Source organism: Squalius cephalus (genome assembly GCF_949319135.1).
Source record: "Squalius cephalus genome assembly, chromosome: 21".
Taxonomy (NCBI): Eukaryota; Metazoa; Chordata; class Actinopteri; order Cypriniformes; family Leuciscidae; genus Squalius; species Squalius cephalus.
In genome coordinates this window covers 21,086,811-21,113,708 of record NC_137142.1, presented here as the reverse complement: position 1 = coordinate 21,113,708, position 26,898 = coordinate 21,086,811, and the positions used below count along the sequence as shown (strand labels likewise).

Below are 26,898 nucleotides of genomic sequence, written 5' to 3'. Positions count from 1 at the left end.
GTAATAAGTGACGTAACAATTGAGTCTTCCTGGCAGAACTTACGCTAAAGCTTTCATTTACAGTAGCTCTGATAACTACTGTAGCAAAAAATCAACATTGAGATGAAATTGAGCAGCACTATTTAAAGAAAAATAATAATCTTTCAATTCTGTTATGAGAAACCGAGACAAACATTGAGCTTGGCATTGTAAAAGAACATATGAAAGTGCTTTGTATTCTGAACAGGAAATGATATTCAGGAAAGCAGCCCAGGCTTGCCATAATTGAGACAGCACATAAAACAAAGACCCATAAGTGAAGCACAAGGTTATATGAAAGTGAACCACAGCTTTACTTTACTAGCACAAACCCCTCTTCCCCATCACAAATCATTTGCTTCTCTCTCTCTCCCTTTCATCCAGGAATAGAAGTAAACCTTTTGTGAAATGCAAATCAGGCAGAGAGTCTGCAAGAAACGACGGGCAATTCACACAGGACTCCGGCATTAGCATAGAACTTGGAGTAATTAAGGTATGAGGAAGCTCTAATTAATGTGGTAAAGTGTGGGGACACGGAGGAGAGCTGGCTTGGAGTTGCGGGAGGTGGGGCGCAGTTTTGCCGAGTTCTCCCCTACTTCATGACAGCTGGTCTCAGAGGCTGCTTATGTCGTCGGGCGAGCACATGGAAACGTCTGTGATTAAACAGCTGTCAGCAGTCGCTCGTACTAACGCACACCATGACAGGAGCCACAACTGTAACTCATTGGCTGTGCGCAGCGTTCCTGCGGAGGCTTTGGTCGGGCCTATACACGCTGGCCCATTTATCATGTCCGCTAGGCCCCACGGCTCCCTACATGGGCATAAATCCACCCTATCTGTGCCAGGATGTTGTATGAAAGGAAAGACGAGGGACAGAGATGTAGTGAAAGTACTGCTGAGGTTGAGTCAGTGTAAATTCAACATCATTCACGGCGAACACCGGGACAAACGTGCATTTATGAGGGAACAGCGCACGTTGGCAGCCTGTGATGGAGCCATAAATGCAGTTTACAAGCACTAGCAGCTCCATTCATGTTTTTGAAGGGTCTCTTATGCTCACCAAGGCTAAATTTATTTGATTAAAAGTACAGTAAATAGTGTAAATAAATATTATTACAATTTAAAATCACCATATTTTAATATGTAATTTATTCCCGTGTCACAGGGTCCTCCAGAAATCATTATAATATACTAATGTGGTGCTCAAGAAACATTTATTTTTATTAACATTGTTGAAAGCTGTTTAATATTTTTGTGTAATAAGATTGTTTGTAATATTATGTCTGTCTTTACCTTTTTAATGCATCCTTGCTGAATAAAAGTATTAATTATACATGAAATATAAAAAAAATTGTCAATAATCAGGTACATGCACTACTGTATATCCTACATGTACGTATATGTTTGTATATAAATATTTTGAGAACATGGATAGCTGTGGACAAACATGTTATTTACTGTATAGCGTGAAAGACAAGGAAACCCCAAAGTAAAAAACAGCTCTTCCTTCTCTTAACATTTTCTTGAATGACAAACAGGGCAGCACTTTATGCTGCCAGGCATAAGTACCTATCGTAAGTACCTATGAGAAAGAAACGGTCTGAAGTCTTGATAAAAATGTGCTAAATTTAGCCTCTTAAATGAACGAAGCACTTTCACTCTATTGGTTCAATGAATTTAAAGGCTTCTTACGATATGGCAGCCGCTCATGTTTTGCATTTAACAGCTGTTTAACTGCATTTTTTTAAAAGGCTTTTGCTTATAAATCCAGCAATGGCTGACTTCCACTTCTCACAAGGGGACCAAAGTCACTGAGGCCAAACTAGAATAATTTATCTCATCACCTGGAGATCAATGTTTGAAAGTGAGCGGAAATCCATCAAAGTATCCCGTATGAAAGCATCAGGAACATAGTGAGAAAATCACTCCCTTTCAATTTAGAAATTAAGCCCCCCTTCCAGATCCATGCATGATTGATTTCTGCAGACAAACACCTTAAAATGAATGAGGTTCAAATTAACTGAATTATTTGGGGTTTTGATTTTGCTGTTCTCACATTGAAAAACAGTCACCAAAATGGAAATGCATCTGTTTGGCCCGGTGAGGGTTTAAAAAGGGAAATATCCATTGCGAGAGAAGACTAAAACAAAATGTTACTCCATTTCTTGAGTGACTGAATATTTTCTTCAAGTTTAGGGAACCTTTTTTATATTATGGCTGTTAAACGATAAACGACCAGTATAATAGTATATCATATTTTGTCTAAATTAATATTTTGTCTGTTGAAACGACTGGCACCTAACCCCCAATCGCTCCCTGGGTGCCATAGCAAAAATGGCTGCCCACTGCTCCGGGTGTATGTGTCCACGGCATGCAGTGTGTGTCTCAATGCCCCTAATGTGTGTGCACTAACTTGGATGGGTTAAATGCAGGAGAAAATTTGAGTATGGGTTACCATACTTGGCCTTCATGTCACTTCACTTCACTTAAAAATAAAACACTAAAAACTAAAATCAAGCATTTCAAAAGCTACAAGTGAAGTATGTATCACAAGTACAGAATGAAAAATGGATATTCATTTTGAGATTATATAGCACTGACTTCCTCTTCACAGTTTCCTACCTCTCTGTCTGATGCTTAAATATCCGGTTCTGACAGTTTTCCAGATAATGCCATGGATGCTCAAGGTCTGGCTCTCCAAAACTGGCTGCAGTACAGTTTGCCATTATTTCTACACAGTCAGGCACTGAGACTGAGGATGGGGGTTGCCATCCTCTGAGTGGCACCATATGGTACCATGAGCAGTGCCATGGCTGAGTCCTGCCTCCACCGGAACTTCCCCACTGTGGAGAGTGTTGACAGCGCTGCCCCCTGCTCACCTCACAGACCAGCCATGTGGCAAGGCTACGGTACCGTTTCCCTCCCATATCCTCCCCTTTCAGCACTTTCTACAGCATTGTGTCTTGTTCTTTTTTCGTTTCATATGCTTGTAATGGTGAAAATGACCTGATTTTAACTAGCTTTTGTCTCCAGCTAAAACACACACAAGCATCCACGAGTAAGAGCTCTCCTGTTCTTGCTCACACAAGGCTTTGAGTACTTGGCTGTGCTGTTCTTGAGATCTTTCATATCTCACTCTTTCATGTTTAGATTTAGATCTATATAGCACGTGTTTCCTCTTAAATAGAAAATTATCTAGTCCATTCAACTATGGTGACTTATGAACCATGGGTTGATTTTTAGTAAAACTAACAGATTTATTTTTTTCTTTGTGTTGGTCACAATTACAGCTGTTCTGGAACCTACTTTAAATGTTTTTGCTACTGTTCAAATGTCTTTTATCAATAGATTTTATTGTGTCTATAAAATCTATCACAAATTAATGAATTATTACTGTACACTTATGAACTATGATCAATATCTATTATTGTGTACATAAAGTGAAAACCTGACAGTCATAAGGACCACTTGTGTGACTTTTTTGATGCTTTTGCATAATTCTAAGCTTAAAAAGCTTTTCTTTTTTTTTTACACAAATTATAACTGTTCTTCACACTAATTGCCCCAATCAAGTTTATATCAAAAGTTAGTTTACTTGGTTACCTATAGGGAGCAAAAATATGAGACATGAAATACGCAATTTCCAAGCAAGCTGTTATTTAGATAAAATATGCAAAAAATGAGAAAATAATAATAACTAAAATGCTTGCTATGAAATTAACCTTATAAATACAAAAGATTCTACCACTTTATTAAAAGGGTGTTTTAAATGTAATTTCCACCACGGAACAATATTAAATACAATAAATAATTAGAGATTATTTAAGAAATTATTATAAGACACTGTGGTTGAAATGTTCATTATGTTAAGAAAAAATGTCAAAAATTCTCCTGTCATATACATATATTGGACATTAATAGTGTACAAATTAAATTTAAGCACTATTTAAACAATGGAAAAATAGTTTTGTCTACGGGTTTATGAATATAAATAGTTCAGTCCACCCATTTATAAAGAGACAGACAAATATACATACTGAAGGAAAAATACATTTCAATATATTATATGACAAGACTTGCAAATTAAATTAAATACAAGAGTTTACATTTTTAATCAAAGACTATGCAAATTCGCTAAAGCCAAGATACGCACCACAGACACCTCATTGATATGAAAGCCAAATCACCAGCTCTAGAGCATTATGAAATATCAGTGCTCTCAATCACATGCCCAGTGGAGATACTAGATGTTACAGAACACAGAGAAGGTCACATGACAAAAATGATGAGCACATAGAAGAGTGTTGTGCACGTCACATGACCAGCCGCTGCCTCCCATAGGACAGGTAGAGAGAAGCAAGTGTACAGCGGTGTCCTCATTATGCCAAACTGGAGATGCAGCAGAGAGTCAGGGGAGAGATGTTACGTCCTCTCTGCGCTCTTAAGGCTACAGAAACACTAAAGTCCAGTAAGCCAGTCCCAGCCAACTTCAATATTCTTTCATTCACACTCTTGTCTTTTGCCCGTTTATTCTTTCACTTCCTTTTTTTGTTTCCAAAGGAAGTTTCCAATCCCCTTCACAGATTCCCTATTGGGGTTTCATTCTAGCCCTTTGTAACTAAGAGCTTTTTGCTGTCAAGAGCCTTTACTGTGAGCGAGTGAGTGGAAATCTGCAGCTGTTACATGAATCCATCACTGTGATTTACATATTTAAAGGGATACGTTCACAATGAAAATTCTGTCATTGTTTACTCATCCTCATGTCATTCCACACTCATAAGAATTCTTTTCTTGCACAAAAAAAGAGAAATTTTGAAGGCCACTCTTTTTCCATGCAATTACAATGAATAAAGGCGGCAAGAGCTTTCAATCTAACAAAAAAAAAAACAGAAAGAAACAAAAGCACCATGGTCCATGCACTCTGTGTTACATAATTTTAAAGTCATACAGTTATTCACTCATGTTGTTGTTTTTGTTGTTGTTGTATTGCCATATCAGCTTCATAAGCTCAAGGCAGATACAGATTTTACATTCATTAAATACAATAATTTAATAAAATACAATTACATTTTGTATACATAACTCTATAAAAGGTTCTTTAATTGTCCTTATAATAAAAATGGCTATTCATTGATAATCCTACAGAACTGCTGTAACCAGATCATCAGTGAGTGAACTCAATAACCGAATAAGTCTGATTCATGAACAAATCAATCATTCAGATCTTTTTTAACCAAATGTTGGTTTGTGTAAATGATTCATTGAAAAGATCTGACTCAAAAGAACAATTCAGTTGCAAACCATACATACCTCTCTAATTAATACACCAAGGAGAGCAAGGACGAATTTTAAGATTATCAATAAATAAAGATACCTACAAAGCTAAAATATGGCTTCAGAAAACCTGAAAGTCATATGGACCACTTTTGTGATTTTTTTATGCCTTTGCATAATTTTAAGCTTTAAAAGCTCCAGACCTATTTATTTTAATTTTATGCATATTCACATTCAACAAGAACAATTGTTTCAATTTTTGCTCAACTCAAAATGTCTCCTTTTAGTTTTAACAGAATAAAGAAAAAGACACAGGTTTGGAATGACATGAGGGCAGATAAATGACAACAGAACATTTTTGTATGGACTTTCCAAAAAGCTCACAGTTCAAATTTATAATATTTCTTTATATAATTTTAGCTAAATAACTTGTTCTTTTTCAGAAAGCTTCGTTTCCAAAAAGAACAGCGTAACTGGCCTGATCAGCAGCAGGCCTTTCATCCACGGCCGCGCCAAGTGGAGGAGTTGTACAGTGCCACCAGGACAATAGCATTTCCCAGAACCCCCTGGTGACGGCAGCAACTCTGTGCCAATTAGACAGCATCCTTTTAATAATGAATGGAGCCGAGCTTCAAATTCACAAGCAAGAGACATTACACGAGAAAGTGAACTGAAAAAGGAATAAAGATATGGTCATATTTTTCCAAGGGTTACAGTAATGCAATAATGAACGCGAACTTGAGAGCTTGTACTCAACAAAGACAGAAAATAATAAGTGGGAATGGGATATAGAAACAATGTGTGAGCTTAGTAGGGTTTACTGAGACATCAACTCAAGTGTCCACTCTCTTCTGTCAATAATCCAACTCATTACTTTTTCCCCTTAAACAGCCTCTGTGACACTCGCATTAGCTTTGACCGGCTAGTGTTTCAGTTAACTAACCTCATGAAAACACTTAATAAACCTGTTGGCTTTTAAAGCCCCCTGGCAAAATAGAGACCCATTGTTAATTAGGGTGGTACATGATATGATGATGATGTCTATTTTTACCCTGCTGTGAATTACCCATTTACAAACAGATTAGAGTGGGTGGAAAAAGGGAGGTGTGAGATGGAGGGATGCGGGGAGAGAAGTGGGAAGAAAGAAACAGATGGAGAATATGTGCAGTAGCTGTAGCAATGGAGTGGATGCTGGGATCTCCTGATAAAGGTATCCATATGGCCTAGCTGTGCATCTACAGGATCAGCCCAGCGGAGGCTCAGCATTAAACACACACCAGGCTATAGCATGATAAAGCTAAACACACACATATACATGTAAACACAAGCTGTGCAAATACTCACAAATGCACATGCAGCACCAGTTGGCATTATAGTAATATCAGGCAGCAGCCAGTTTGAGCAGAACCCATGCCAGCATACACACTCACACACACTTATACAAAACCAGCAACGGCATAAACACTGGATCAAATTTTAACAATTTCACATGCGCAAGAGCGCAATACAACAGTTCAATAAACAAAAACTTCAAATAGAGTTACTTACATTTCAACACAAACAATAATGCCAGTTACTACTTATATGTTGTTCGAAAATAGTTCCAAATAAGTCAAATTCAAACTAATGTTTGCGCCACGTCTCTGAGCAACACACAGCAAAGGCATTGCTGAATGAATCAATGTTTTTGAACAAATCGGTTGAGTGAATGATTCAATGACTCACTCATAACACTTGATTCGTTACTGACTGAATTAGTTCTGTTAACGAATCGTTTGACTGAATGATTCAAATGGCTGTCACATGTCGCCATCTAATGGCGTAACGATGTAACCTACATAAAGAGTCACTTAAAGCAGGGCTATGCAGTTTCGGGAATTTCTTCGCTGTATTCTCGCTTTTTGCTCGCAGGTTTCTCTATAGAGCTCCCCCTACAGCTTCGGAATAGATATTTGACAACACTGTCGAAAAACTCGTTGGCGACTATCAGATACCATAGGCTAGTAGATCAACGACATCAAAGCAGATGGGACATTCTTTAAAACGTCTTCTTCATTCGGGTTCGAACAGCGTGAGGGAGCGCAATAATGACAGAATTTTAGCTGATTTTTTTGCCGTAAAGCAATTCGTTACATCGCGAGACCTGATATCACGTGATACTTCCTGACGCTGAGCCCAAAGTTGCAAGGGTGGTTTTTCGGCTCACAGGCGCTTGGGGGGTGCGATACGACCACCATTCAACCCGAAAAAAGTCATATAACTATTCCAATGACTCCGAAGCTGTTCGGTTAAGGTAAAAAAGTTACTTAGTTCACCTTTAAAATTCACCACCACTGATGCACAGACTGTATATAAGAATTTATATTCAATGAAGAGCAAGAGGTATTACATTAATCACATCATTAACTGCCAGACAAAAAAGATAGCATATAGGCCTACATAGATTTGAGTGCTTTTAAAATATTATGTTTTCAGCATAGTGCATGTTATTGTTTTTAGTTTGTTCCAAAAGGTTTATATGGTATATCGTGGCCACATATTAACAATTAGTTCCCACAACTTACTAATACAACTGCACGTTTTACTAATTCGGCCAAGACTGACTAAAACAAGTGAACGAATGAGTAAATCATGGCCACTATTTACTAAACCGAGAGAACTAATTCTTAATTCGAGGCCACAATATTTTTGCAGGGCTCAATAGGTTTATGTATAATTTAAAGTAATTTACAAAATGTAAGTAAATTGGTTTGCAAAGAGCACACTTCTTAGACTGTATATGGTATTTTCCTACTAAAATAAATAATTGCATCATGTATTGTTTTTTACATTCAAAAATGTCATGGTGAATACACACATTTCTATTATACACCCCAGTTTTCTGTTAACATAAGTTTCTAAATCCTTCCAAAATCATGAGATGGTCCTTGATGTGGAATGCCTCTCAGGCAATCAAATATGAGAATAGGAACTAATTATAGAAGCAAATACTCAAGAATATATTTTTAATAATGATTTAACTTTACATAAACCATAGAAATACCAGACCATAGTTCAGATTTTTACATTTGAAATCTTAATTGCTAAGCCCTGATAATGTATTAGCATCACTGGGCTTTTTAGTTCCATAAGTTAGTTATAGGCTTTAAACTCCATTCTGCCTCATACTTTGCAAGTGTACATTTATAATCTCACTTTATCTTGTTGTTCTTTATTATTTAGTGGTTATTTTGCACTATCGCATCACTCATTGTGTTATTTGAATTTTCCTGTTCTGTCAGGTATTGCAATTGCTTTGCTGACTTCATACCTGGCCAGTCATTTCAATAAAAGGTCTATGCAGGCTTTGTTAATAAGCTTGGCGATGATATCAAATTATATTTTAACACAGTAACATTGACCTGAGGCTACAATTTCCATTATGCAGACTCAAAAAACATAAGAGTGTTTGAGAATGACAGAAGAAACACTAGGGTACATCTATATAAAGTCTTCAGAGCTTGTCAGCGCTCCCTGGGTACTTGACAGACACCATGGTTACAGCCCCAACCCGCTTCCTAATGTCTCCACCCTGAGTCTGGTTGTCACCCAAGCCATCCCATGAGTCTGAGCCCTAACCCTGTGGAGCAGGAAGAGGACATTACGGAGAGAGCGAGTCTGTGAGCAGGCAAGAGGAGCCTCCAGGCCTCGCTAATGACATTTTCTCCTTTCTGCTGAGAGACACATGAAGGAAGAGACGGGAGGGACGTCACCGCTGCTCCAGTCTGACACTCAAATATGCCTCAAAACACACTAGTAAGCATCTAAAGTTCAAGTGGAGCAATATTTGGTCCCTTTTAGTAAGTACAGATCAGCCTTGTATGTCTATGAGTTCTCAATGTCCTTTCTATGTCCTTTGCTTGATACCTAAGCATTAAATTTATACGATTTTAGGCATTGCCATTGCATTTGTATATGTAATGCATTATTTTTCGGGGTGCTAAGGCAAGCATTACTATTACTAATCTTAGCATTAGAGATTTGAATAAACCTTACATTTCCATGCATATCTTATATGCTACAGACTTGAATGACACATCAAATTGAAAGAAACTTCTCAAAAATTGTGCAACTTTTCAGACTTCGCAAATATGGATCCAGCAGTTGAGTTAGTCTGCATGCGCCAAGATAACCGCACCCTCGAAGAGCACATTCATATTTTCCTGGACATTGCAAATGTTTCTGAACTGCTAGATTGTGCTCTCATCGACTTTTTCTGTTACAGGCTTAACCGTCCGCTCAAGGACAAACAAATACATGATGCTCCTTGAAGGGTCGTTCAGTGACTTCCTAGATTACGCCCTTCATTTGACTGGTTCCTCCTTCACTGTCGGGGAGTTTGAGGAGGACGTTTCCCTTAGACATTTTTTGGGAGGGGGCAGTATGCACCAGGCTCTGGTGGCCATTGAGCTTGGCCCACCAAGTTCACCACCATGTCCAGTGAACATGCCTGCCGAGCCTGAGCTTCTTCAAGTCATGTCTGCCGAGCCTGAGCTTCCAGTCAAGATGGCTGCCCTTCCAGAGCCTCGTCCCATCATGGCCGCCCTTCCAGAGCCCTCGGACAAGATGGCCGCCGCTACGCCTGTGTCTCCGGACAAGATGGCTGCCGCTACGCTGCCTGAGCCCTCGGACAAGATGTCCGCCGCCACGCCTGTGTCTCCAGACAAGATGGCCGCCGCCACGCCGCCTGAGCCCTCGGATAAGATAGTCGCCACCACGTCGCCAGAGCCCTCGGACAAGATGGCCGCCTCCACACCGCCTGAGCCCTTGGACAAGATGGCCGCCGTCACTCCGCCTGAGTCTGTTCCTTAGTCTGAGCCTGTTCCTGAGGCTGAGTCTGTTCCTGAGTTTGAGCCTGAGCCTGTTCCTAAACCTGTTTCTGAGTCTTCTCCAGCCCTTAAACCCATAGTGCGGCTATGGGTCCCTGGCCGTAGTGGCCAAGCCTGGCCATGATGGCAAGGCCACGAAGGCCGATTCCCCCGGCACCCCTGAACGGTCGGATCCCCCCTGACCCCTGTCGGCGTCTCCTCTTTCTCCGCCCCCTGCCTGTTTGTTTCTATGGTGTTCGATTGATTATTATATCAGTTCAGGTGTGTCTTGTTAATTTGCTCTTGATCTTGTCCCTGAGTATCCGTTTGTTAAAGTTTAAGTTTGTTTTTTGTTTAATAAAGCTGCTGCACATAGATCCTGCTTCCTCCATCTCTGCAACTGGTTGTAACAAGAGCCATATCATTCAAAAGTTTATTAATATTTTTGAAAGAAGTAAAGACATTTATTTCTAATTGAACTTTCTATTCATCAAAGAAGCAGCACGACTGTTTAACATTGATAATAATAAGAAATGTTTATTAAGCACAGAAGCAGTATATTAGAATGATTTCTAAAGGATCATGTGATCAAAATGTGATTTATTTGATCAAAAATACAGTAAAAACAGTAATATTGTGAAATATGATTACATTTTAAAATAACTGTTTTGTCTTTTAATATTTTAAAATGTAATTTATTCCTGTGATCGCAAAGCTTAGATTTCAGCATCATTACTCCATGTGTCACATGATCCTTTAGAAATAATTATAATATGCTGATTTGGTGCTCAAGAAACATTTCTTATTATTATCTAATGCATCATTGCTGAATAAAAGTATTAGCTGAGTAAAATTATTTCTTTAAAAAAAAAAAATCACAAACCCCAAATGTTTGCATGTTAATGTACATTTACATTTATTTACATATTTGTTATACATTTCACAAAGCAACTTAAAATACATTTAATACATATTTTTGCCTTCTTATCACTATTTGTTGATCAGGATGTCATGACCCAGTTTCGAACATGTGTTACCTATTTGAGTGCTGATGTCCAACAGCTTTCTGTTCACCAACTTTCTAAAGTTCAATACATTTAGAAGATAGACAAATCACAAAATAATCAATTTGAGTCTGGATATAAGAGTATGCATCGGTGTAAACTAAAGAGCAATTCTGCTTTCTGAAACATGTAGAGTGATACAGTGAAACATCTCACTACTACTGTCTAAATATCAGAATTGATGTGTTAAAGGTAGAATGGACACTCTTCAACAGCAAAGCAGTTTAGGCTGACTGTAAATCTCTGACAGAATCCACTCTCAGATGGAGCAGTCCCATGTGGGTTGGTAAAAACAAGCAAATAGAGAGAAAAGAAGGAACAACGTCCATATGCCTATCCGCACGCGCGGCAGCCATGTCATTTAACACAAAACACTTCCATAAATAGACAACCCATTCTTCATCCAAGACATTATTGTCCTTCTAAAACCCTCTTAAATACACAACCCTCTGCAAAAAAATAAAAAAATAAAAATGGCTGTGGACACAGTCGGCTAAACACGTCAATGACGTTACTTTCTAATCAGGCCATGCATTAACTGCTTATGCTGTTTTTACACAAATGCATGGATGCATAAACTCTCTGGGCGATTACAAAAATCATTGATGCAAAAGGAACACAGAGCCACAGCTTTTTGGCCAGCTCAGGAGTAAAACTGATGATGCTTGAGGAAAGTGACACTCTACCGAGGAAAACAGAGAGAACAGTGCCTACAGAACAGCCCGGAATGCACATTCCTCCATGGGAGTGCTGTGTAACTGAAGCTCCAGGTGTTGGTGCCACACTTCACTGACTGACTGTCTGACTGAGTGACTAACTGAAGACTCTGCTAATTAAAAAAAACATACGACTGACAGAAGAAGCAGACGCAGTAAAAAGACGACTTGAATCTGACAGTTCACCACAGTTGTGGAGCTTAGTGTCTGTTTTTATTTGCAAATTAAATCTACACTTTATACATGACTCATTCTTCAGAAACTTCTGAGGTAATGGAGATGTTAGCTCTCTGCCAATATCATAACAATCAAATGTGATGTAATGTGATGTTACATCATATTAAGCAATAGCATGTATATTTTGTGGCAGATAAAATGGTTGAAAACTCTCAGGGACTTCCAAATAAGATGGAAATCCAAAAATATTGATAGGTCAGAATATACTTGGGTGTGGTTTCTTTTAAATTGTCCCAGTAAAGAAAGAACCAACCTAGAAACCAACCAGAACAATCTGTCGACCACCTAGCAACCATCAACATGCTAAAACTTCAGATCATCAGAACACTTTAGCGACTGCATAGTAACGTTCTGGCAACCACAAAGTTGTAAATAAATACAAAGCACACACAAATATACTTTGTACTGAATTAAATATATTTATAGACAGGTTAATTACAGTACTTAGATTTAATTGTAATTATATATAATTATTAAATTATTGTGGTCTAAATAGGTACTTGGTTTTGGATCCAACAATTACGGAATGCTATCTAGAGACATTGCCATCAATTCTCAATTTCAAAAGCTCTCATTTAGAGGACAGACATTGGATAGAAGATAGATAATTTTAGCAAAAAAAAAAAAAAAAAAATGAGATGAAATTGAGATGAGTGGAGGTGTTGGGCAAAGAAAGTGTCCCAGCATGCCTACACATGCTACATGTTGGCATCTCCATGGGACAAGTTCTCACAGGAGGGTTGGCAGTAATGATCATGACACATTGCTGATCTGGAAATATCGTTCAGACAGCAAACGATGCTTCCCTCTTCACCGCTGCCTGCATCTCTCCAGTCATTTTAGGATCAAATAATCATCATCCTTAAAATCTAATTATTGCTTACTGACATATTAAATCATTTCCAGAATACATACATTATGTGCTAAACAATTTAACAGTTCCAGTAGTTCCAGTTTGTCCCACCCAATGCCAGGAGCAGATCCATTATGTCAAGAGAGTATTTGTTGGTGTAACATAACCTAAACCGCAGAAAAGTGCCCTCTGACCCTGCTATGGAAAAGTTCTATACCCGATGTGTGTGTGTAATTGGCTCGCAACATACTCCCCAACAAACGGAGACAGATGCCAGCTGTAATTTCCCTTACTTTTCTGTGTTTCTATATGTTAAAATGTCTAACTTCCCTCGCTGACTGATTATCCACCAAAACATTTGTGCTCTAAACAGCCTGAGTCGCTGACACAAGGATGCAAGGATGGGTGTAATATCGCAGTGCATGGTGAAGGGTCCCTGTCAACTTGACTGCATATTTCTGTGAGTTGGTGAGGAAATGAGCGTGAGTGTGTGTGTGTGTGTGTGTGTGTGTGTGTGTGTGTGTGTGTGTGTGTGTGTGTGTGTGTGTGTGTGTGTGTGTGTGTGTGTGTGTGTGTGTGTGTGTGTGTGTGTGCGTGTGTGTGTGTTTGTGTGCATGTGTGTGTCCTAGCACAGTTAACCAACTGGAGGAACAGATGGACTCCCCACACTCCTTGTTGTGAAGACACACAGCATTTACACACACACAAACACACACACACCTCTCAGAGCAGCATTCAACTCTAAACAGGATATGCTGACATGTTTATGTGGGCCTATTCATACATTTAATTAGAATACTCAAACAACATTTGTTTCAGAGCGCTCATTATCTGATGCACTGTAATCTTTCTATCTACAGTATCTATCTTTCTATCTATGTCAAATGTATCAATATAAATATATGACACATTAAATATCAGAGAAAAAAACATATTCTTCAATAAAACCTCATCAATGTTAGTAAGCTGTAGATAATGTTACCTTGGTGGTATATTTAAATCAGCAGAAATTGCAACATCACAGAAAATTAACTAGGCTACTCAAGTTTTTATTACAGTATTGAAAGTTAGCTTGCTTGCTAACCCAGCTAACATTATGCCAATGCAGTTCAGAGTTAAGCTGCATCACTCAGTTTAAGCAGCTCAGTTTGAGTAGGTCACATAAAACGCACAGCAATCAAACCCACGACCACTCCACCATCTGTATGCAGAGGTCTGCAAAAGACACGCTGTGTAATGCAGTCGGGCCACTGACTAAACAAGTGAGAGAGTAATTGAGTGGGAGCGGGAGAATTAGGAGCATGACTTTAGCACATGCCAACCCGTGAGCTCAAGCTCATCCTTCTGAGGTCTGCTGGTGGGTGAGAGCAAATGGATTCGGAAGGCTTGTTCTCCAGTGGGTGCTAATGTATGGACTAGGGCGCTATTAAAAGCCACTACTGTGTGATATGCCTGTGCATTTCATTATTTATCTATTCATGTATTCCTCCTCTTTTTAAAGTCTTTTTGTCAGTTCTTGTGTCTAAGCCAGAAGCAAAGGCTAGAGGAGGAGTGGGGCTCAAGAGAATAAGATTACAATAAGAGCAACTCTCTGTTTGATCTTTAGTAGAATAGACCTGACTCAAATACACCCCATCTTCTAAATCCCTTGCTCAACTACAACATTTCTAGGCCACATTAGGTATAACTGATCGAATACATTCTGCCTTTTGGTAGGGTGCAATGATAATGATAAACAGCACAACTGCATTTCAATAGAATGCTGCAGGGATTTTTTTTTGTATGTTAAAACGTGGGACGAACTATTTTGCATTTTACCAGTTCCATTGTCTTTAAGTCAATGTTTTGTTATTATTATTATTAAATGCCTGAAATAAGATCTGTGCTTAGTGGTGGTGACGATGAAGTCATGTGGCCAGTGGTGATGCTAACTTCCGGGTCGGCCTACAAAAATACATAATCACTGCAGAGCTCTATTGAAGCAAGTTATTGGTCAGGCTGATGACACCACAAGTGACCACATCCAGGAAGTCCACACAGAAACAGATGTGCTTTGGCCAGCTTGCCCCTTTTATGATCCTCTGACCCTTCCAGAGACCACAGAGAGTGATTGTAAGAGAAATACTCTTTCTGTTGATATGAACCACACCGCAGTTCTCTTATTCTTCGGCTGAGAGAACCAGGGCAATACTGGTGTGCATAAATAATTTAACATAGCATAAATATTACTCTGTCAGCACTCTAAAGCACCACCACAGGTGCCAGGATTTGTTTTCTTGTTTTTACAGGGAAAAATAATGCGACTGTGAGAAAGGCTTTGATTTACAACACAGTGCCACTCTCGCAAACTTCAGCGTGACCCCATCGAGCAAGTTAAAAGAAAAGATTGAAAACATATAAAGCAGTCATTTAAAGTATTGAACAATGTCACAACAGCATGCACAATGCTCATTTTTAGACAATGCTCTCCAACTTCATTCTTTAACACTTCAGCTGCAAGAAAGTACCAGCATCGAACACCTCCTTGAGGTAAAGCTTGACCTTTCATTCACTATCATGTATAAGTCCTACATTTCGTGGCAGAGTTTTCAAGGCTTCATTGTCTGACATTTATAGAAACCGCAGTCATACACTATCAGTCAGAACATAAAATGACTTGCATAACATGGAAATGGCCACTACGATGTTTATCACTTACTAACATTTGACTGTTTAACTCACTGCAGGTAAACTTTGTTGAGATGTTTACCTGATGTCGTTCTGCTGAGGTGGTTTCTTGTTCCCGACCAGGTTCACTGTTTTTGCTTGTATGGGCTTCTCCTCTCTGTACAAACACATTTTAGACAGTGACAGTAAATCTCTCAGAAATCTTAGCTGTGTTTTTTTTTTTTTTTTTGTATCCTCTCCAAACATACATCATCAAAACACATGAACACCCAAAAATTAACATTCTGTCAGCGGAACACAAAAGAGGATAAAAAAAAAAATTGGAATTAAAAAATATTCCACAGAAGAAAGTTTTGTAATTCAGGTTTGTAATGCCATGGGTAAATGATGACATTTTTGGGTGAACTGTCCCTTTAAGCTAGCACACAAAGTATTGTTGTACCACTGAATGCCTCAAAAGCGTTGTGAGGTCGACCTCTAGCTTCTGCTTCAGGACAGAAGTTTCTTTGAGATTGAGGAACTGCTCACCATTCAAACTGTCTCATAACACACACAGCAAATGAAAATGAGAGGTTGTTTATCATATTATGTTGGTCTTTTTCTCATCTCTATAAGAAATATTGTGTGACTGAAACTGTATATCATTTGACCTGTACTAACCATTTGAAAACAATGCATTTATCATGACGATTTAGCGACAAAGATACACAAGGGCTGAGAAATTAAATAATTGCGTAATAATTTCCTATGAGAAATATAGGAGTGGTTAAGTTATTGATCGTAGCTGCTCAGTAAACCAATTTAAGATGCATAAATCTGATTTCAAATCTCAAGGTGGCCAACAACTAATGTAATATGAGCAATGATGGCCTTTAAATGGCAGGTGGACAGGAAGCCAAGAAACATCTTTACACTCATCATAACAACACTGATGAACCACAATTCAGAATAAATCTTTATAATCCATCCTACATGTAAATTCCTGACAAGTGCCTGTCATAAATCAGATCTCTTCAGATGGTATTTTTTTCTAGTTTTCACATGAAGTATATGGTCCCTATTGTAATAAGTTATTTTTTCACACTTTGAGCTGAATAGATGCTATATAATAGTTATTAAGAGGATATTATTATTAAGATGATCTAATAAAACACAAAGCTATGACTACTGCCCTTACCCAAGCTGTAAGTGGTGCTCACACTACAATCAGTGAAGATTTCAATGAATGGGTTAAGGATCCTGACAGTCATGATGACGAGGCACGGAAATATTGTCGTGACCAGGCAGGAATCCTGACACTGGTGAATAGTGCAGAAAAAACGTTCACTAAACTATTATTAAAAATGTATGAGTCAAATAAATATACTAATAATGTGGCATGACATGTGTGCTGCCTGAAATTAATCCATCACACAGTGAGGTGTAAAACAACAGGGTGTATCGATTTGTAGATATTTAGTTCTTGCATGTCGACACACCCCTCTCTCTCTTTAACAGCTACACCTGCGACCATTCACCTGGCTGTTCATTGCAATTCATCAGACATCTAACAGGCTTGTTTCATAGTGATGTGTATAATACACACATACTGTAGCAGTGCTCATCCATGACAAGTGTCCATAAGGTTGGAAAAAAGTGGACATGGCCAGACTCACCCACCCACTCTTAACACTCACACACACACACACTGGAGCTCAGGTGCAGGCGTACAGCCTGATGGCTTTATTAGTAGGCTATGGCAAACAGATGCACCTACAGAAACCATCACAAGCTGTTTGCCTTTTGGTCTCCAGAAGCAGCACGAATACTACAGGCTCCCTATAAAGCGTGATGTCTTACTTGAGCATGGCCTCATCCTTCTCCTCTTCTTCCTTCTGCCGAAGCATCACAGCCATGATAATTTTCCTCTCCTCCTCGGTGAGGTGACTGAGGTCCGGTAGATCGGGCATGGAGCTCTGCGTTGTGGGTGGGCGAGGGCCACCGCGGGGCCCCACCGAGGCGGACATATTTTACCCCTGTATGATCGGTGCACAATCCCAGCTATGTAAACCGCTATTCAGGCCATAGTCCGATGGCTTATCTGCGGTTGTCGCGAGCGTGGCGAACCGTTCATCGTTGCGGCAGGCACCCACGGTTGTGCTTCTCTTCCTATACGGCTTTTTCTTCTGTTTCTCTCCCCCCCACCCCCCGCCCGCCCGCCTGCCTCTCCCCTCCAGGTCCAGTTAAGGGTAGTCCATATCTGATCCGCGGGATAAGTGCGAGTCGACGAGGGGGGTCTTGCGCTTGTTGATGAAGCCGCCTCGGAGCTCGGGCTCTCGGGTGGGATGATGGGAGCAAAGGCGGAGTCCGCGCGGCGCTCGCTCTGTTTACCGAGCTCGCGCTGCTGCTGATGCTGCCGCTGTCAGGGAGACGGAATAGTCAATGGGACCGCAGCCCCTCAAGCGCGCGCACGCCTCCTCCAGACGGCCGCGCGCATCTCATTTGAGAATGGGGGCTCACTGCACGCGCGCACAGCATCCTATTTTCGCTCTCCAATCACAGCGCGCTGATGACGCGCATCATCCACCAGCAGCAGACGCTTTGAGATTCACCATGAGATCAAGAACAGCGCGTTGCAAGTAGGCTACAAGTCGTGTAAATTCAGGACGCAACAGACGAGTGTCTTCTCTTAGAAACACATAGTAAATTGGGACAGCTGGGACACTTAAGCAAAAAAAAAAAAAAAATTATCATTAATTTATATTCTTTAAAACCTTTTTAGTTCACAGTTCACACCCTATAGTATGGGATGGCAATGGGTTTAGTTCCGGCATTATTTCAGGGAGTGTTTCATAACACATTTGCGTAACAGTCACGTAATGTAAAATGACAATACATTATGTGACAAAATGTGAGGGTAATTTGTGACTGTGATTTAGTTTTTATATGGAATATAACAAATAAAAAAATATCAAATCATTTTCATACAACACTGTCCTCAATGCATGTAGGACATTTCAGTCATATTAAAGGGAACACATTCTATTTGTACCATCATAAAACCACAGTTCATAACCTGAGCAACTGTATTGTTAAATGTTGTTGTAGGCCTATTAAAAAAGATCGTGCAAATACGATTGTTGCAATCAGCTACAACTTATATTTAGAATAACTTCTCTGGGTTGAATTTGAACATCCAGGTTTCCATAAAATTTCAAGTTGACTAAACTTGCATGAATAGCCTACTTAAGTTTTAAAAATTAATATGTGAGCATATTTTAAACAACTTATAAATAAATAATAATTATTTGGTTAATCAGATGCTGCCCATTAATATCTGGGTAGGCTGCCTACTGTTAAAAAATCGTCAAAGTCTCCAAGTTGCTGTGTGAGTAAAAATATATATAGCCTAGGACCTAGCTTATACATTTTAAAAACAGACCTTTCATATTGTCTGTATTAAAGCTAAAGATGCATTTAATCCATAGACTGTAACAAAATATGATTTAATCTGTCTGTGTTCACATGGAATGACTGCCTCAGTTACTTGAAGGCCACAGCCCTGCAGAGTTTAGCTTCAACTCTAAATGCACCTTATCCAGCTAACCAAGTCCTTTACGCTTATTTGAAAACTACAGGGATGTGTGTTAAAGCAGAACTAAACTCTGCAGGACTGTGGCCCCTCAGGAACCTGAGGTGATGGCATTCATGAGAGGACTTTTATTTTGGTGTTTTTCTCTGTAGCAAGCATGGTGTGTTTAGGCTCATATTTCCTCGTGATACAATCTGCAGCTTCCGTCACTTTCATTGCACTTCTGTGATCTCTGATTTTTATGTTCCTGTCGTTAATGCGAGGAACCCTTGGTAAATATCATTTTTAATGTTATGCATGTGGGCACGCACACGTGTCACAGAATGACAAAAACGCTCCGTTTGAATTTGTTGATCTGTTGACAGTTTAAAAAACAATTACACTCTCCTTGCACTATGGGATGTCAGTTTGGGTGATAACAACTTGTAAACTAAATTAGTAACGCAATTTGAAGAGGCATTGTAAATTAATTTACATTATAGCCGTTCAGTATTTGGATTGCACATGCTGAAATGCAGTAGCCTACGTTACCTGTGGACAGATTTATTGTGATAGTTAAAGGATTTAAAAAACACTGACTTATACTTATTGTATGTAAATGTGTATGACATCTGGTTTAACAGTCATACAGTTTAGCCATGTGCTACGTAAAGAAAAGCTAAATATTATGTGTGTTTTGAAGCTGGTTTTACGTTAGGTCAAACGATCATACTGAAAAAAAAAAAACGATTGCGAGAACGATTGCGAGTGTTGTATTGCTTTTATACAACAGTTAACACACATACATTTTATTTTTGTTCCGCCGAAAGTATTTTTTTAATGAATAAAATAAACAAATAGATACCAATCCAAACAAATATAACATACATAATATTTACAAAAACTTAAATTAAACATAAAAATACATTTAAAATATAATAACTGAATAAAACAGACTGTATTAAAAAATGTTTTTTAATTAACTTTAACTCTTCAGCTGCAATAATTGTATAACCAGATTTTTTTATCAAAACGTAGTCAAAAATTAGAAATTCAAACATAATGACATGGTTAAAACATGGTTTAGAGTTACTTCTTTTACTTTTATGTAAATTTAAATTTACTATATAATATCATAATATCCGCCAAAAAAAAAAATTCAAAATATATAAAAACATCTTTACAAGTTGTAACCAAATATATGCTATAAAGAATTTTTTAATATAATTCTTGAATCATGTGCCGAAAGTAGTTCTAAACAAAGTCAGCAGAGTTGAATGAGGTATATCTGAGTGAAACGGTCCAGTAAACCCGTAATAAGAAAATAAATGTCATTGCAAGAATGGGAAGTTACTTTGATTAAATATTACTAAGGGATATGAATTTAAAAACAATAATGATGTGCACAGATAAATCATTATTAATAAATACTGCAATATTCCATAAAAAATTTGATTTCATGGTGACGTTAAGGATTGTGCTATGCCAAGAATATTTGCTATTTATGTATTTGTAGACAGATATGCTGCCTGTAGTGGTGGTGCATGGAGGTGCTGGTCATATTCCTAAAGAAAGAGTTGAACTCTCTACAATCGGTGTGAAAGAGGCAGCCAGGATTGGGTATGCCATCCTCCAGAAGGGTGGAAGTGCCATGGATGCTGTGGTTGAAGCAGTGACCTTCATGGAGAACAACCCAAGATTCAATGCAGGTACTCATAATATTCATGTTTAATTCATTTAATATATTTCATGTCTAATACCTCATACTACATCCAGAATAAGTAGAAAGCTTGAGTAATGCCCGTATGTCATAGGTTGCGGTTCAGTGCTAAACGTGAAGGGGGAGGTAGAGATGGATGCAATTGTGATGGATGGCAAGTCACTAGCTAGCGGGGCTGTGTCAGCAGTCAGAAGAGTGGCTAACCCTGTGCAACTGGCCAGGCTTGTCATGGAGAAGGTATTCTGGTCAAATTCATCATATACCTGTATTCCCAAAATACTGTACATGACCACCATGGGAGATTTGGTTTTGAGTAATCTACAGTTACGAATATTAAAAACGTGATACACAGTACACAATAATTAAGCAATACTAGGCTATATGCTATCAACTGCTTTTTGCATACATTGAATACAACCATTAGATGATTTAAGAACACTTTACATTTCAAATAGTCAAATTAATAATATGATGTCTGTCTTCTCTCTGGAGACCAACCACTTGTGTCTGACAGCTGAAGGGGCCTCTAAGTTTGCCAGAAGCATGGGTGTACCGGAAGTGCCTGAGGAGTCATTGATCACAGACTATGCCAAGATGCGCTGGAAGAAGAACCTGAAGCCAGATGCCAACCCTGTGGAATGCCAAATGTAAAGCTTTTATGTAATGAAAACTGGTACAAAGTGCTGACATAATGTTTTTGGCATAAGATGTCTAATGTCTAGAACTTCTACTAAGAAAAAAAGTCGCAACAATAGTTAAAGGGATTGTTCACCCTAAAATGAAAATTCTTTCATCGTTTACCTTCATGTTGCTTCAAACCTGTGACTTTTTTGCTTGCTTGTAATATCCATATTATGTCAACACAAGCACACACACACACATACATGCAGTACATATGTGTCCATTGAAAAAGAAAAATGTTAAAGGAAAGTCAGTGGTTTTGCATAGTATTTTGTGCATTAATTTCAAATGTACATTATATACAAAGTTTTGTCATGAAACTCTAGAAGGTGATTCTCAAGGGGGCTTAGTCCTCAATGAGAATGGTGCCATTTTGTAAATTGGCTACACTATTACTATATAGTAAGTCAAAAGTAGCCTATATTTTAAATTGGTTCCAAGTTAATACAAACATTTTATAAATTATATAATGATACCAGTCTTGCTGCACTACAGTTCAAATCAGTAGGCAATAGCACAATACAATAGCACAAACATGCAAATTAAATAAAAAGTACTTTATAGTGCATGTGAAAACTATTACTGTATAATGTAAATATACACGGAACACAGTTCGGTACTCGGGTGCTGTCTGAGAGTCGACTTTCTGTGTGCGCGCTTCAGGTGTATGCACACTCAGAAACAATCCATCACAGTGTGGAAGTTCAGCATTGAGTTCTCTTCAATCTACTTGCAGTAATTTTCTATAGGACACAGCTGATTGGTTCCTGCTGTATCAGTAGCCATGTGCTTGCTGCTCAACTTTCAAATACTTGGTCAGCATTTGCTTAAGCAGTTTGCAGTACACTTTCAGAAACCCTCCACCTTCCCCAACTCCACCTGTATAGATCTGCTATGGGGAATTCACATTTTCTATATTGTTGTAACGTTGTGGTTGAATGATAGGAGGAAGCAGGATCCACGTGCAGCAAACTTTATTAAATAAACCCAAAACGAGACAAACTCAGACTAGGGAAACAGGACACAGGAACCAAACAGCCAACATACAATAACAAGAACTCACAAAGACTGAGACTAGACACAGGGCTTAAATACACAGGCAAACAAGATAACAAGGAGGCGTGGTAAATCAGAAACACTTGGGGAGACTAATCAACATAACGGGAACTGCTAAACATGGGACAAGACAGAGGAACACAGACATGAATCATTACAGTTGTACAGCAGCAGCATGTCTTACTTGCTCACATCAGTGTGTCGTGTATGTATTGTCATTAGCAAGTCCTGTATTTGCTCTGCAGCAGCAGAGTAGGAGATCTATTCCACCAAGATAAAACATTAACATTGTCACATCCATTACCATGCCAAACACTCCTAAAGTTGTCATGACAGAAATAAATTAGAAATTACATAATTGTTTATCGACTTTATCTAATTTCTTTCTTTGTTTATTTCTAGTCAGCTATTCATTTGCTACCGCTAAGTTGGCCATTTTGTTTGTGTGTGTTTTTAAAGCCATTTTTTTTGTGCGTGTGTTTCAGGGGCAAGATGGGAACAGTAGGTGCAGTAGCTGTGGACATAGACGGAAACATTGCTTGTGCTACATCCACTGGTGGAATGATTAATAAAATGGAGGGTCGTGTGGGAGACACGCCGTGTGTTGGTAAATCCAAACCTGCTGTTTTGTAGTGTATGTAAGGGGCGTTGATTTGATTTGCACCACAGAGCTCTTGTGTTTACAAAGTTGGGAGGAATCAGCCTACAATTGCTTACTTATTGCTGTTTCTGTATATTGAGCTGAAATAGAAGAACATTTTTAAATAGTTGAAAAATGAAACCTTTAATTTGACTAACCCTAAGCAGCTGGTGTGACAGGGATTGAACTTTGACCTGTGGACATGCAGTAATGTGGGTAAATTTCAGCTGCTCATGAGAGCTTGTTGCCTGCCGAGTTAATATTCAAACCACAGATTTAATCCCTAGCTCAGCACAGCACCCTCCACATACATTCGCTCAGGACACACTTTAACCTGTGGGAATCACACACACACACTAGTTAATGATAGATAAAAGAGCTGCTATTGTCTGCTTAATAAGTAAATAAACAAAAATGAAAAAAGACAGATTCTCTGTTATGCAGTGATTATTATCAGGGTTTGTCTTAAATAGGTGGATGGTTATCTGGAGCAACAGGTTTGCTGAGTGTGTGTGTGTGTGTAGGAAAGATCTCCCTCAGGATCTTTGTTTCTATTTCTGATTCTCAGGATGTGGTGGCTATGCAGATAACAAGATTGGGGCTGTCTCACCCACAGGCCATGGGGAAGCCATTATGAAGGTCACTCTGTCCAGACTGGTTCTCTTTCACATGGAGCAAGGCATGTGTTACAAGATCAGCACAACCTATTTAGCATAAACCAACAAAGCTTTGGGATCTTTTTCTCATTTTTCACAAACAGAATTACCATAGTTTTTACACAAATATTTATTTTAACTATGAACATTAGACTTTTCACTATCGGTAATACTTGATTCTGTTTGGTCAGTTGTATCAGGCGACCATATATTTTTTATAATGACTGCTAAACTGTATACACTACCGTTCGAAAGTTTGGGATCAGTACTATTTAAAACAGTGAATGAAAATTTTTTTTTTCTGCAAGGACACATTAAATTGATCGAAAGTGACGGTAAAGACATTTATATGTTTTCAACATTGATAAAAATGTAAAAGAAAATAGAAAATGGTTAGTTTGAATCGTAATATTGTTTCAAAATATTGCTGTTTTTATTGTATTTTTTGATCAAATAAATGCGCTCCACTCGTTCAAAAGAGATTTCCTTCAGAAATATACAAAAATCGTACCTCAACTTTTAAACGGTAGTGTATTTCATCATTGTCTATGGCAATAGTGAAATACATTTCATGTCTCCCATTTTATTGCTTTTTTTTCATATTAACACAAGTTATAAAAGCTGAGTATCTAAACAAATGACTACGAAATGTATTTTAAAATAATCTTGAAGGACTTTGGTATTCATTTTAATATACAGTACATGGTAAGCATGAAGCATAGGAGTCCACAGGTTTTTTTGGAATTACTAGGAACTTGTGAAAGACAGCTAGAGCTGGATTGCAGAGAACTTAAAATTAGACAAAGACACGTAAGATTGTAATTAAAAAGGTTAATTTAAAACTAGTTTAATACTTGAAAAGTAACTTTAACTACAGATTAATAATACATAACTGTGCACAAGTGCAAGAGCTTTGCATAAGGATGGGGTCAAAATAAACCTGTCAGGTTTATTTTGCAATAATGCCTGTCCTATAGTACATTATACTAGACACAATTATCGTAATATATAAAGAAAAGTTAAACTAGCCTTATGGCCAACTGATATCTCTCTTCCTGTATACTGTGCACTTGTAATCGGCAGTTTTAGTATTTTTACGGCATGGCATCTATAAATGTCACGTCTTGGACCATAAGTCAATCTGCATTGTAATACAGATTTAGAAGCAACTGGTATATTGACATGAGCTCAAATGGTCTGTTCGCATGTGTTCATGAATAGCTGTGAGAATGATTTCTAGCAGCATTTTAGCCAGTGAATAAACAGCTTGAATTACTTCAGATACACATTAACTGAGATTGAGGGCCTCATTAAGAGGCTTGACCTCAAGTCTGTTTAGGTAAACATTGCTCACTTCATGGGACTGAGCAAAAACAATTTGAGCCAGTCTTTTATGGAGTGTTTCGTAAAACCTCCTCCAGCACCACTTGCAATGAGTAGACACATGGAAGTCAGAGGTGTAGAGCTGTCTGAGCAGTAAAGTTAAGATTAACCAGTCTGTACATCCTCAGAACGGACATTTCATATAACAGGACCTCTTTTTATCCAGCCAGTATCTTTTGTAGTGTGAGTTAGCCTTTGTTTTCTGTTGAGGTGATTTGAGTGTGCATGCTTTTGCCTTGTGTGTGGAAACACAACGACAAGTGTTTTTGCTGAACTCGCCTTTTTTTAAATATGTGTTTAAATGAGCGGGGTGTTGATAAGATTTATTTGGTCTCACCTGAGATCCATTCCATAGCATTTTAACCATTTTCATGATCATCTTCCTTATCGTGCACTTTATGGTCACCTACATCTGGCAGAGAGATCTGGAATGATAATACAATGCACTAGCTTGATAATATACTGTAGTTAAGTGTATATTCTTCTACTGTATGTTCTCTAGGGAAGACCCCAGAGGAAGCGAGTGACCTGGCGCTTGCATATATGAAGGAGCGGGTGGAGGGTCTCGGCGGGGTGGTGGTGGTAGATCCCAAAGGGACCTGGGCAGCTCGCTTCAGCAGTTTACAGATGTCATGGGCCGCTGCCCAGCAGGGTGAACTCCACTTTGGGCTGTACCATGGTGAAGACTTTGTAGAGCCTGTACAAGAGCACACAAAATGAACACATGCGTGCACACACACATACAGTGGGGAGAACAAGTATTTGATACACTGCTGATTTTGCAGGTTTTCCCACTTACAAAGCATGTAGAAGTCTGTAATTTTTATCATAGGTACTCTTCAACTGTGAGTGACGGAATCTAAAACAAAAATCCAGAAAATCACATTGTATGATTTTTAAGTAATTCATTTGCATTTGTATATATATGTGTATGTATATATATGTGTATGTGTATATATATATATATTTATGTATGTCTATATATATATATGTGTATATATATATATGTATATGTACTGTATATGTATGTATATGTATATATATGTATATATATGTATATGTGTATATATATATATATATATATATATATATATATATGTTGATTATATTTTTACAATCAGTATTGAATAGAAAGGGAAATGTGTAAATCAGTGTTAGTGTAAATACATACATTCCTCATGGCAGTGATATTGTGCATCTATTAAGCGTTTTGAAGTTGATCATCTTTACACTTAACAGTAAAACAATGTAAGTCTTACACTGAAAAGAAAACATAAGTATTATAACACTCCTTATTAGTCTTAGTGTAACTGTCTCAAGTGGTAGTACTGCATGTTCTCCACTTGATGGAGATAAATTATGTTCTTTGGAGTCAAGTGAGTGAAATTTGTTAAGGTGCAGTTCACATTTAATAATAATTTACAAAATAGTAGAGATAAAAAGTGTTTTACATGTACTGTAAATGGCACCTAAGAATACCTTCAGAATATCTTAAATAAATTACCAGACTATTTTTTGAAGAATAGAAATCATGAT

At 38.3% G+C, this 26,898-nt stretch overlaps 2 protein-coding genes across 2 annotated transcripts in view; one reads left to right on the top strand and one right to left on the bottom strand.

The window, feature by feature from the left end:
• Positions 1-18,213, bottom strand: part of rims1a (regulating synaptic membrane exocytosis 1a) — a 76,411-nt gene extending 58,198 nt beyond the window's left edge. The window contains 2 exon segments of the mRNA XM_079855892.1: positions 15,759-15,833; positions 17,516-18,213. Coding sequence (XP_079712018.1) covers positions 15,759-15,833; positions 17,516-17,682 — 242 coding nt within the window. The 5' untranslated portion in view covers positions 17,683-18,213.
• A 1,180-nt stretch (positions 18,214-19,393) lies between these two features.
• On the top strand, positions 19,394-26,223 carry asrgl1 (asparaginase and isoaspartyl peptidase 1). The gene is made up of 7 exons (XM_079854856.1): positions 19,394-19,519; positions 20,743-20,935; positions 21,041-21,183; positions 21,439-21,593; positions 23,169-23,290; positions 23,892-24,002; positions 25,865-26,223. The coding sequence occupies exons 2-7, from the start codon at positions 20,749-20,751 to the stop codon at positions 26,080-26,082; spliced, it is 936 nt and encodes a 311-aa protein (XP_079710982.1). The 5' UTR covers positions 19,394-19,519; positions 20,743-20,748; the 3' UTR covers positions 26,083-26,223.
• The last annotated feature ends 675 nt before the right edge of the window (positions 26,224-26,898 follow it).